Source organism: Galeopterus variegatus, unplaced genomic scaffold, assembly GCF_000696425.1.
Source record: "Galeopterus variegatus unplaced genomic scaffold, G_variegatus-3.0.2 Scaffold2500, whole genome shotgun sequence".
Taxonomy (NCBI): Eukaryota; Metazoa; Chordata; class Mammalia; order Dermoptera; family Cynocephalidae; genus Galeopterus; species Galeopterus variegatus.
The window spans coordinates 183,939-194,895 of record NW_007728611.1 but is presented as its reverse complement, the minus strand read 5'-3'; the positions used below and the strand labels follow the sequence as shown (position 1 = coordinate 194,895).

General features: G+C 36.6%; 1 protein-coding gene across 1 annotated transcript in view; it reads left to right on the top strand.

Moving 5' to 3' along the window:
• Nucleotides 1–5,256, top strand: part of NAA15 (N(alpha)-acetyltransferase 15, NatA auxiliary subunit) — an 87,987-nt gene extending 82,731 nt beyond the window's left edge. The window contains exons 21-22 of the mRNA XM_008581993.1: nucleotides 346–443; nucleotides 2,499–5,256. Coding sequence (XP_008580215.1) covers nucleotides 346–443; nucleotides 2,499–2,699 — 299 coding nt within the window. The 3' untranslated portion in view covers nucleotides 2,700–5,256. The remainder of the gene's footprint in view (nucleotides 1–345; nucleotides 444–2,498) is intronic.
• Nucleotides 5,257–10,957: the final 5,701 nt, after the last annotated feature.

Below are 10,957 nucleotides of genomic sequence, written 5' to 3'. Positions count from 1 at the left end.
AGAGAGAGAGAGAGAGAGAGAGAGAGAGAGAGAGAGAGAGTGTGTGTGTGTGTGTGTGTGCGCGCGCGCGCGCGTGCGTGCGCATACATACATGTGTGCATGCACACCAGACTACTTGGCATTCGGTACCTAGGTTNTTCTATTTTGGACAGTCAGGCTATTTCTGTTCTACCTCTCAGGATTAATTTTTTAAATAACAGTGTCTCCAATGGATATTCCCATTTTTTTAGTAAAGTGTGCCACACTCTGTGTGCACATATACCGTGCATTTTATATTTAAGTGGGTAGAGGGCAAGATGTTTTTACCTTGAAATAAAACAAATTTCCTTTTTCCTTCTCATTTAGCTGCCAAAATGGTATATTATTTAGATCCTTCTAGTCAGAAGCGAGCTGTAGAGTTGGCAACAACACTTGATGAATCCCTCACCAACAGAAACCTCCAGGTAAAGAGTTTTTCATAATCTTTCTGTAAGAATACCTAACATTGTTTTCATCAGGAGAATAATTTTAACCAGGAGAAATCATTTTTTGTGTCATTTATGCATGCTGTTCTCCAAACCATTATGAATCTACATCAGAAACTTAAGTTTATTTGAGAGAGAGAGAGAGAGAGAGAGAGAGAGAGAGAGAGAGAGTGTGTGTGTGTGTGTGTGTGCGCGCGCGCGCGCGTGCGTGCGCATACATACATGTGTGCATGCACACCAGACTACTTGGCATTCGGTACCTAGGTTCACATCTGTAACTCAGAATAACTTTTTTAGAAAACCGTTTTAGTAAAATCATATATATATTCCATAATTATTTTTGGATTTCAATTCTTATTTGGATTTCTGGGCATTTCTGAGCAAGCAGTGGTCCCAGTGAAGATTCTGACATATTTAAGATGTACTTACCAGTGGCTAAATTAAAATATTCATTTTATAGCTTGCAATGCCATATGAGATTAAGTATTAATAAAACATAATAAGGGTGTGTTGCAAAGAACAGATTTTAGTTTAGACTTAAAAACAAAGGACAAGTTACCTTGTGTTATAATCGGCCAGATAAAAAAGTGCTTGCTGAAATACAATTAAATATATTCATTTAATAGTAAATGGGGCCGAGCCCGTGGCGCACTCGGGAGAGTGCAGCGCTGGGAGCGCAGCAGCGCTCCCGCCACGGGTTTGGATCCTACATAGGGATGACCGGTGCGCTCACAGCGTTCACTGGCTGAGTGCAGTGCAGCTGGTCTCAAAAAGGACAAAATAAATAAATAAATAAATAAATAAAAATAATAGTAAATGAAGGCAGTATCTTTAAGGAAGAAAAATTGGACTTGTTGGTTGCTAATTAACACATCATTTAGATTAGAACTTGGATTCAAGGTCCTTTGTAGCCTGGTAAGATTTGTAGAATATTATTTATCTGGAAACAGTGTAGTGTTTTCTAAGTGAAAAGATTAAGAAAGCATGAGAAATGCAAGTCGACATTAGCTATTTAAAGATATAAGAAGCAGACTTACTTAGGGGTTTGGTTAAAAGAATTATTTATTTTCATGAACCAATTTTTCTTTCATATAATCACTTCATATTTGAGATACCCATTTCTGCTTAGTTTTTGGACATGCCTTAAGGTGCTCTCTGATTTTGATGTAAGGTTTAAAAACTATGTTTGATTTTGCTGGCTGGCTCTAAGCCTCCAAAAAAATTAAAAGGCCTACATGCAGTAATTGACATTGTAAATTTTGACATTTATACACCGGGCCAGGCTAGGCCAAGGTAAAGTTACCACGTAGGGTTGTGCACTTGTTGGGAATGAGTGCCTCTTCAGATATAGCACCTTGTACATCTGCTTGTCTCACCTTAGTCGTATCCCTGTTTATATATTTGTCCCTGTTTATCCTTTTGTATTAACCCTGTAGTTCTGAAAAATGGCTAAGATAGGTCTTGAATATTCTTATGGAATGTATATGAAGGAGTAAATGTTTTTGTTTTAAAACATTTATGTTTTAAATGTGTACTGTCACGCACGACATATCAACATTTCGGTCAACAGTAGAACTCCCCATTCAATGGTGGTCCCATAAGATTGTAATGGAGCTGAAAAATTCCTGTTGCCTAAGTGACATCATAGCTGTCTTTGTGATAATGTCATAGCACAAGGCATCACCTTTTCTGTATGAGGTATGTTTAGATACACAAACACCACTGTGTTACAGTTGCCTACAGTACAAGAACATTCTGTACAGGTTTGTAGCCTAGGAGCAATAGGCTATATATTATATAGCCTAGGTGTGTAGTAGGCTATACCATGTATGTTTGTGTAAGTATATTCTGTGATGTTCCCACAATGACAAAATTGTCTAAGGACGCATTTCTCAGAATGTTTCCCTATTAAGCGATGCATGACTGTACATTTATTCCTTAATTTTGAAATCTGTTGATGTTGAAATGTCAAATTCACAGTAAAAACCTTTTCTCTGGAAAAATTATAATGTGACTTTTATTTTCTTTCTATAGACATGTATGGAGGTATTAGAAGCCTTGTGTGATGGTAGCCTAGGAGACTGTAAAGAAGCTGCTGAAGTTTATAGAGCAAATTGTCATAAGCTTTTCCCTTATGCTTTGGCTTTCATGCCTCCTGGATATGAAGAGGATATGAAGATCACAGTTAATGGAGATAGTTCTGCAGAAACTGAAGAACTGGCCAATGAAATCTGAACATCATTAAACAAACAAATGGGATGACTTTGGACCATATCTAGTGTATAATATTTTTGTCACGCACCTGCTGCATTGCTCTAACTTACACAGAATGAGAGGAGTAAATGTTTTTGCCTTCAAATAGTGTTTTACGTTTTTTATCCTGCTGAAAAAGTATATATAAAATATCTAACATTACAGGATATAGATTCAGTTTCTTAAAAAATTAAAAGCTGCTAAAATTGAGGGTGTTAAAAAAAGATACCATATCTTATTCCTACCTACCCACCCGTGTTTTTAAACTAATTTATATAAAATCTGGAGGCTGTTACAGCTAATAAAGCAGGTGTGTGGCAGAAATATTACTTTAAATTTGTCTTGTGAGATTTTACTATATCTCAGACAGCATAAATGCTGTTTTAGCACTGGATTCTTTCACTGAGCACAAAGAGTTGTTGGGGCTTTAGCATCTGACTGATTTTGTTATGGGGTTGATTCTGACCATAGGAAGTATGCAATGTGAATCACTATTTACAGAGAAATCTACAACAGATGCTTGATGTTGTAGAAACTGGGACATATAGATACCAAGCAGAATTATAAGAAACCTAGAAGGTATTCAAAACGCTTGTTGTGTTTCCAAAATTCACTGTACATGATCAGTTTGGTGTTCTTGTACCACAGTTTTTAACTGAAGGAACCAGTTGGAACAATCTCAATTTTAACTTAAACTTGAAGAACTAAAACAACAATGCAAAACCCTTCAGCATTGTTTTGGCCAAACTTGTTAAAACTGTAATGCAAGAACCAAATGCACTGTGATGTGGCACCAACTAATTAGCAAGCATGAATTTTTCACCCAAGAGTGAAAAAAAGAAAATCTACCATGGCTTGACGTTAAAGAGCAGAACTTCTGACTACCATTCTATGACTGATCAAGAGACTAATAGTTAAAAACCTCAGCAGGCCTTGTTCACGATATGCAGAAAAAAAAGTGCTGCAGTTTAGATACCTCTGGAATTTTTCCACAGTGTCACAGGTTTGTAATACTTGAAGCCCTACATTTCTAAGAATATATTTCTTGCTCAGTTGTTTCAGGCAAGCCCAAGACTTTGTAATTTTTAAAGGGCCCAAGATTTTTTTTTTTTTTCCAATAACAGACCAGCTTCTTTTTCCTGCAGTTACAGATGTAATTTCCTTTTTGTTGTCAAACATAAGGTACCAAATATGATGCAATAAATTGTTTTGAAAAACAGTTGTGTCAATATTTCAACTAATCTGTGTTGGGCTTCTGTGAAAATATGCAGGTGGAAACAGAGGTGCAAGTCAGAGGCAATGTAACATGCTGTAAGGCTAGTGCAGATCAGAGCTTTCTAGAAAGGGCTAAGTGCTGGTGTCAGAGAAATTCCATAACAAAGTAGAATGCTGCTCCTGCATTAAGATTTCATTGAGGGCTAGGATGGTGGCAGGTACTATGAATGTAATTCATAATTTGAAAGGAAAATTAAGAACTGCTATTTTGATTAGAAAAATGAGCCTTAACATGTTAAACCTGCACACTAACAACTAGTCTCAGGCTCAATATTCTCATTGCATTTGCAAGATCTGAGCAAATAAGATTAAGTAAAATGAATCAGTTGTATATATAATTGACTTTTTATGGTACTTTTAGTTTATAGAAAGTATACTCTGAAGAGAATTTACAAAAGACCTGATCCTTTTACTGATTGAACAGTTGTGCTAAAAACCAACCTTTCATAGTACATGACCTGCATTCCATATCCTAGTCTAACAGTTTAGTGATGTAAAGAAAAGTGCAAACTGAACTTCAGTGCTTTGTTATGTTTTATTAACTGGCCCTGACTCAGGAACATCTTAACAGATGACAAAAAAAACAAAACTTTTTTTCAATTTCTCTTATGAGTGGCAACTGAAGTTCTTATTGGAAAAGAACACTAGTGCTACCTCTATTACTAATGAGGTTTTTGGAGGAGGCACCAGCCATAATAGGGGGCGTATGTGTGAATTTTGCTTAAACTCTACTGTATATTGAAATTTATCTGTCTTGACAATGTTCAAATGATGTAGATCGTCTTAGAATGAATATTCATACGTACTCAGAACTCTTAATGCAGGTGCCACCCATGAGGAGCTAAATTCCCAACATGTATATTGTATTCCAACCCAATTTTACTGGAACTATTAAATAAATCTTTTATTTTCTTTCAGGTTTACTTGATAGTGGATATATTGTCTGGTGTCAGAGGACCTTGACTGGGTTCATTTTATGTCCTGACATCACCCCTAAAACATTGTACTGTATTATCTTGCTCTGATAGTCTCAACTGGTTCATCTCACATTTGCCTCATTCATTCTATTAATTTCAAATGATACTGTGGGGGGAAAACAGGGTTAGAAAAGAAGTGGAAAAAAATGCAGTGATGTTATAATCTAAACAAGTGCCTTATGTTTATTGCTAAGAACTGGTGTTATCAACCCTTTTGAGAAGAAAGGGTCCCTTGACCTGTATTTACATAGGAAAGTAAAGTTCTTTTTGTTTTTCTTTATATCCAACTACTCTTGTCATTTCTCATTGATAAACTAAAATCTGTCTAGGTTAGTTTATTCAGCTTTAATTAGATAGTTAAGTCATACATTTTTAACATTTTTCTGTATCTATTTATTATGCACATCAATAAAATGTGATCTATAATAGCATGACTAAAAGTAGTGCCAATGTTAGTAAATAGCTTTTCTATCGGCTTTATTAGGCCCTTGTTTTTCACAGTGTTTGTATTCATGATGTATTGCTATTAGAGCTGTGTAATGAAAGCTGTGACTGTATGAAGAGGTCAGAAAAGCATAGTCCAGATTCAGGTAGGTTGTGATAGATTCAGGTAGGTTGCGATAAATTCAGGGAAGTCTCCTGTACAATTTCCAGGAATATTTCAGTTGCCGTGTCGCATCTGGGAAAAGCTAAAAAGTGAAATGTTGGACTTTGTCTTAGATAATTTCAGCCTTAAATTTTGAAATTAATCTTATTAAGATAATTCAAAGAAAGATGACCTTTCTTTGATGGAAGGCGGTCTTCCAATTCTAGCCCATATGTTACTTTAAGTTATAAATAAGGTTTCTTGATACCCTTTTATCATCTAAACTTTGCTGAATCCACTGCCAAACCTAAATTAAAAACAAAGTCCCATGAAATGGCTATTTTGTACCATAGGGAACAGAAACATTAAGTTTTGTTCCAGTCTTGATGGTTGAGAATCTCACAACCAATAAAACAATCTTTTTTAGCAATAAAGTTTTTTAGAAAAGGTTATTCTTTATTGAATTGCATTTTTAACTTTCAGTGTTCAGCCTATGAGATGGATGTTGAAATAAAAGTATTGGTAGTGTGCAGGAGGTTCTGGAGAAAAGAATGCTCTGTTTTAATAAAGCAGAAGGGTATCTTTTCCATACTCTAGGTTATACAGCATATTAAAAACTGCTACCTCCATAAGGACATACACCCTCTTATGATGACATCAAAAATGGGCAGAAGGAGAGGGAGGAGTATACTGTAGGATAGATAGTCTAAAAGTTTCCAGCTTCTCAAGTTTATCCATTTGCCTTTGGAGCAACGCCATCTTGGGATTATAGCCAGAGGAAAGGAAAAAATGGTACTGTATAAATTAGAACTTGTCAACTATTGACCAGCTTGGGAATTTAATAATCTTCAGTGCTCTTCATAGAGTTCTATGTGCCAAAAACAATACAGACTTTGTTTCAAGGCTGCTTATACTGTATAAATTAGAACTTGTCAACTATTGACCAGCTTGGGAATTTAATAATCTTCAGTGCTCTCCATAGAGTTCTGTGTGCCAAAAACAATACAGACTTTGTTTCAAGGCTGCTTATACCAAAAGTAAAGTTGATGCTTGGCAATTTAGAAAAACTATACTGTGGGGCCGAGCCCGTGGCGCACTCGGGAGAGTGCGGCGCTGGGAGCGCAGCAGCGCTTCCGCCGAGGGTTCGGATCCTATTAGGGATGACCAGTGCGCTCACAGCGCTCACTGGCTGAGCGCGGTGCGGCCGGTCTCAAAAAAAAAAGGGACAAAAAAAAAAAAAAAAGGAAAAACTATACTGTGGTTCTTACATTTTTAAAAATTAGGTCTTTGTCTCTAGTTAAAGGGTCTGCATTATTTCATATAAGTGGTAAATTATAGCTGAAAAAAAAAATGATGTTGAGGAATACATGATGGAAATTTTTCTATCTGTGATATAAAGATTTCTGTTGTTGCTAAATCTTCAACTTGACCTCAATAGTTACAAATTATCTTCTCATTGAGAAACACTAGGAAATGAGATTCGGGGGGTATTTTCTGGATCCCATGGCTTGCTTGCAGCTAGTAATTACATTTGTCCTCTATATTTAGTTACCTGTGCATTGTCTAACGTACAAGAAGCCTCTATCCGTAATGTCCTATGGCTACTTTCCAGTCTACCATAGTTCCTTAACTTTGGGCTTTTATAAATTTGCCACTTGTTTACTTTGATCTGCAAGTTTGTCAGGCCTATTGTCTAGCGCTTAATGCCTCACCACAAATGGGCTAGGAATGGGCTTTTTCTAAAGCATTCTTCCAAAACTATCTCTGGTGTTTCTCATGTATTTAGCTAGCATTGTACAGTTAACATTTGTTCAGAAGTTCACTGAAAAGAACCTAGGAATAAACCAACTGCTTCAATTGTAATTTTTCATAACAAAGTTTTTAAAAACTTGTGAACAGTATAATTGTTCTTTTATTATTATTTTTTTAACTGAAATATACTTGATTACACATGTTTGTGGGGTACAGAGTTGAATATCAAAACCTGTGTACAATATGTGAGGACCAAATCAGAATAATTAATATCTTCATCATTACAAATGTGATCATTCTTTGTGACCTTTAGCTAATTTCTGGCTAACTCCTTCATCTTCCCTTTTCCCACCTCTAGTAACCACAGTTCTGTTCTCTCCTATTGAAAGTTCAACATATTGTGATTGATTCCTTCCTGCCTGCCTGCCTGCCTAACTCCTTCATCTTCCCTTTTCCCACCTCTAGTAACCACAGTTCTGTTCTCTCCTATTGAAATTTCAACATATTGTGATTGATTCCTTCCTGCCTGCCTGCCTGCCTGCTTATTTGTTTTCTTACTTATTCCCACTTATGAGTGAGGACATGTGGTATTTCTCTCTCTCTGCTTGGCTTATTCACTTAACCTAATTTTCTCCAAGCTCATCCATGTAACTGTGAATGGCAAGATTTCTTTTTTATGGCAGTGTAGTATTCCATTGTGTATATATATCACATTTTCCCTATCCTATCGTCTGTTGATGGACATTTAGGTTGGTTCCATATCTTGGCTATTGTAAATAGAGCTGCGATAAACATGGGACTATAGATAGCCTTTCAGGATGATGACTTCCATTCCTTTAGGTATATACCCTATAGCATTGCTGGGTATATACCCAAATGAATGGGTATATTTAGGGATTGCTGGGTTGTATGGTAGTTCTATCTGTAGTTGTTTGAGAAAACTCCATACCATTTTTCATAACGGTGTCACAAATTTACAGTCCTACCAACAGTAGAAGGGTTACCCTTTCTCCACATCCTCACCAGCATTTGTTATTCTCTTTTTGATAATGCCAGTCCAACTGCGGTGAGATGATATCTCTGGGTGGATTTGATTTGCATTTCCCTGATGCTTAGTGATCGTGAGCATTTTTTTCTTGTACCTGTTGGTTGCTTCTATGTCTTCCTTTGAGAAATGTCTATTCAGCTCCTTTGCCCATTTTTTATTTGAATTTTTTGGTTTTTTACTGTTAAGTTGTTTGAGTTCCTTGCATTTTCTCAATATTAATCCTTTGTCAGATGTATAGTTTGTAAATATTTCCTCCTATTCTGTAGGTTGTCTTTTCACTCTGTTATAGATTTTTTTTCCTTTGCTGTGCAGAAGCTTTTTAGCTTGACATAATCCTATTTGTTTATTTTTTCTTTTGTTGCCTGTGCTTTTCAGGTCTTACTCATAAAGTCTTTGCCCAGGCCTATATCCTGCAGTGATTCTTCTATGTTTTCTTCTAGGAGTTTTATAGTATCAGGTTTTATATTTAAGTCTTTAATCCATTTTGAGTTGATTTTGGCATATGGTGAGAGGTACTGGTCTAGTTTCATTCTTCTACATATGGATCTCGAGTTTTCCCAGTACCGTTTATTGAAGAGGCTGTTCTTTCCTCAGTGTATGTTCTTGGTGACTTTGTCAAAAATCAACTGGCTGTAAGTATATGGATTGATTTCTGGGTTCTCTATTCTGTTCCGTGTCAGTTTTTATTTTTTATTTATTTATTTATTTTTTGTCTTTTTCGTGACTGGTAAGGGGATCGCAACCCTTGGTGTGGCGTCACCTGCACCGCGCTCAGCCCGTGAGCAAAGCGGCCATTCCTATATAGGATCCGAACCCGCAGCGGGAGCGTTGCTGTGCTCCCAGCGCTGCACTCTCCCGAGTGCGCCACGGAGTCGGCCCCCATGTCAGTTTTTATGCCAGAACCATGCTTTTCTTTGGGTTTTTTGTTTGTTTGTTTTAACTGTAGCTTTGCGGTATTAATTTGAAGTCATTTAGTGCAATGTCTCTGGCTTTATTTTTTGCTCAGGATTGCTTTGGCTATTCAGGGTCTTTTGTTGTTCCATATGACTGTTAAGATTGTTTTTTTTCTATTTCTGTGAAGAATGTCATTGGGTTTTTGATGGGGATCACTTGAATTTGTAGATTGCTTTGGGTTGTATGGACATTTTCACAGTGTTAATTTTTCCAATCCATGAGCATGTAATGTCTTTCCATCTTTTTGTATCCTCTAGTTTTTTTCAGCAGTGATTTGTAGTTCTTTTTGTAGAGTTCTTTCACCTCCTTGGTTAAATTTATTCTTAGGTATTTTATTTTTTTGGTAGCTATTATAAATGGGCTTACTTTCTTGATTTCTTTTTCTGCTAGTTCGTTGTTGGAGTATGAAAACACTACCGATTATTGTGTATTGGTTTTGTGTCCTACAACTTCACTGAATTCATTATTGGCTTTAAGAATTTTTTGATAGCATCTTTAGGTTTTTCTATATATAGGGTCATGTCATCTTAAAACAGAGGCAATTTACTGATTTGCATATGTTGAACCATCCTTGTATCAGTGGGATGATTCCTACTTGATAATGATGTATAATCTCTTTGAAGTGCTATTGTATTTTGTTAGCTAAAATTTTTTTTTTTCCTTTTTGTCTTTTTTCGTGTCCGGCAACGGATCGCAACCCTCAGTGTCGTGCCCATACCGGACCGGGACTGGCAACGGGATCGCAACCCTCGGTGTTGCGCCTGCACCTCGCTCAGACAGTGAGCGGGAACTGGTCTGTATGTGGGATCCGAACCCTCGGCGGGAGCGCCGCCTCATTCCCAAGCAGCGCACCGTAGCAGTGCACCACCGGGCCGGCCCTTGTTAGCTAAAATTTTGTTGAGGATTTTTGCATTTACATTCATCAAGGATATTGACTTGTAGGTTTCTTTTTTTGCTGTGTTTTTGTCTGATGCTGGCCTCATAGAATGAATTTGGAAGAATGGCCTGTATTTCAGTTTTTTGGAATAGTTTGAAAAGGATTGACATTAAGTCCTCTTTAAAGGTTTGGTAGAATTTCACAGTGAAGTCATCCAGTCCTGGGCTTTTCTTTGTTGGAAGACTTCTGATTACTGTTTCAATCTCATTGGTCAGTACCAGTCTGTTAAGGTTTTCTGTTTCTTCTTGGTTCAGTCTTGGTAGTTGTATATGTCCAGAAATGTGTCCATCACCTCCAGGTTTTCAAATTTGTTGGCCTATAGTTATTCATAATAGTAATCTAATGATTCTTTGTATTTCTGTGGTATCAGTTTCAATGTCTCCTTTTTCATTTCTGTTTTTTGTTATTTTGGTCTTTTTTAAATTAGTCTGGCTAATGGTTTGTTTTGTTTACCTTCTCAAAAAACCCAACTTTATGTTTTGTTGATCTGTTGTATTGTTATTTTGGTCTGGATTTCATTTATTTCTGTTTGGAGCTTAATTATTTCTTTCCATCTACTAATTTTTGGGTTGCATTGCTCTTGTTTTTCTAGTTCTTTGAGATATAATGTTAGGTTGTTTATTTGAAGTCTTTCTATTCTTTTGACATAAGCATTTATTGTAACAAGCTTCCCTCTTAGTACTATTTGCAGTATCCCACAGGTTCTGGTAT